The sequence below is a fragment of the Passer montanus genome, unplaced genomic scaffold, assembly GCF_014805655.1.
Source record: "Passer montanus isolate IOZ18808 unplaced genomic scaffold, ASM1480565v1 scaffold1469, whole genome shotgun sequence".
NCBI classification, from domain to species: Eukaryota; Metazoa; Chordata; class Aves; order Passeriformes; family Passeridae; genus Passer; species Passer montanus.
In genome coordinates, this window is record NW_024361707.1 from 2,623 (window position 1) to 4,612 (window position 1,990).

The window sequence follows — 1,990 nt, forward strand, 5'->3', positions numbered from 1 at the left end:
CCCTACCCTCATCTTGTCCATGATGGCGTTTGTCCCCAGGATGTCACAGTGTCCCCAGGATGTCCCCAGGCTGTCCCTACCCTCATCTTGTCCATGATGGCGCTTGTCCCCAGGATGTCACAGTGTCCCCAGGATGTCACAGTGTCCCCAGGGTGTCCCCAGGGTGTCCCTACCCTCATCTTGTCCATGATGGCGTTTGTCCCCAGGATGTTGTATCTCTTGCCGGGGTTGGCGGCCGCGTGCTTCACCGCCCACGTCGTCTTCCCTGCGGCCGGGAGCCCCACCATCATCAGGATCTGGGGACAAAGGGGACATCTGTGTCACCTCGGTGTCACCTCAGGGCTGTGACACAGCCAGAGCCACCCCAGTGTCACTGTGTCCCATCCCAGTGTCACTGTGTCACAGCCCAGAGCCACCCCTGCAGCCCCACCATCATCAGGATCTGGGGACAAAGGGGACATCTGTGTCACCTCGGTGTCACCTCGGGGCTGTGACACACCCAGAGCCACCCCAGTGTCACTGTGACCCTCCCCAGTGTCACTGTGTCACACCCCAGTGTCACTGTGACCCATCTCAGACCAGCCCTGCATGCAGCCCCACCAGCATCAGGATCTGGGGACACAGGGGACATCTGTGTCACCTCGGTGTCACCTCGGGGCTGTGACACCCTGAGGGCCACCCAGAGCCACCCAGTGTCACTGTGACCCACCCCAGTGTCACTGTGTCCCACCCCAGTGTCACTGTCACCCATCTCAGACCAGCCCTGCAGCCCCACCAGCATCAGGATCTGGGGACAACGGGGACATCTGTGTCACCTCGGTGTCACCTCGGGGCTGTGACACAGCCACAGCCACCCCAGTGTCACTGCCAGCCCTGCAGCCCCACCATCATCAGGATCTGGGGACAAAGGGGACATCTGTGTCACCTCGGTGTCACCTCGGGGCTGTGACACCCTGAGGGCCACCCAGAGCCACCCAGTGTCACTGTGACCCACCCCAGTGTCACTGTGTCCCACCCCAGTGTCACTGTCACCCATCTCAGACCAGCCCTGCAGCCCCACCAGCATCAGGATCTGGGGACAACGGGGACATCTGTGTCACCTCGGTGTCACCTCGGGGCTGTGACACCCTGAGGGCCACCCAGAGCCACCCAGTGTCACTGTGACCCACCCCAGTGTCACTGTGTCCCACCCCAGTGTCACTGTCACCCATCTCAGACCAGCCCTGCAGCCCCACCAGCATCAGGATCTGGGGACAACGGGGACATCTGTGTCACCTCGGTGTCACCTCGGGGCTGTGACACCCTGAGGGCCACCCAGAGCCAGCCCAGTGTCACTGTCACCCAGCCCAGTGTCACTGTGTCACAGCCCAGTGTCACTGTCACCCACCCCAGAGCCACCCCTGCAGCCCCACCATCATCAGGATCTGGGGACAAAGGGGACATCTGTGTCACCTCGGTGTCACCTCGGGGCTGTGACACCCTGAGGGCCACCCAGAGCCAGCCCAGTGTCACTGTCACCCATCCCAGAGCCACCCCTGCAGCCCCACCATCATCAGGATCTGGGGACAACAGGGACAAGGACAGCTCAGTGTCACCTTGAGGATGGGACACCCCCAGAGCCACCTGTGTCACTGTGACCTATTTCAGTGTCCCCAATGTCCCTAAGGTGTCCCCAAGGTGCCCCCAATGTCCCCACCTCGCACTTGGCCTTGCTCTTGGGTCCCAGTGTCCCCCGGTGCCTCTCTCCGGGCGGGAGGTGCTGCATGAGGTGGAATTCCGGCGGCACTGTCCCTGTGTCCCTGTGTCCCCAGGGTGTCCCCAATGTCCCCAGGGTGTCCCCAATGTCCCTAGGATGTCCCCACCTCGCACTCGGCCTTGCTCTTGGGTCCCAGTGTCCCCCTGTGGCGTTGTCCCCACGTCCTCATGATGTTCCCATGATGTCCCCAATCCCCACAATGTCTCTGTGTCCCCAATGTCCCCAGGGTGTCCC

The 1,990-nt window shown here is 62.4% G+C and overlaps 1 protein-coding gene across 1 annotated transcript in view; it reads right to left on the reverse strand.

Annotated features, from left to right (window-relative positions):
• LOC120498359 (heterogeneous nuclear ribonucleoprotein U-like protein 1) overlaps positions 1-1,779 on the reverse strand; it is a gene marked incomplete at its 3' end in the record, with an annotated part of 4,380 nt that extends 2,601 nt beyond the window's left edge. Inside the window, exons 1-2 of the mRNA XM_039700953.1 lie at positions 1,697-1,779; positions 174-296 (exon numbers count right to left, since the gene is read on the reverse strand). Coding sequence (XP_039556887.1) covers positions 174-296; positions 1,697-1,765 — 192 coding nt within the window. The remainder of the gene's footprint in view (positions 1-173; positions 297-1,696) is intronic.
• Positions 1,780-1,990: the final 211 nt, after the last annotated feature.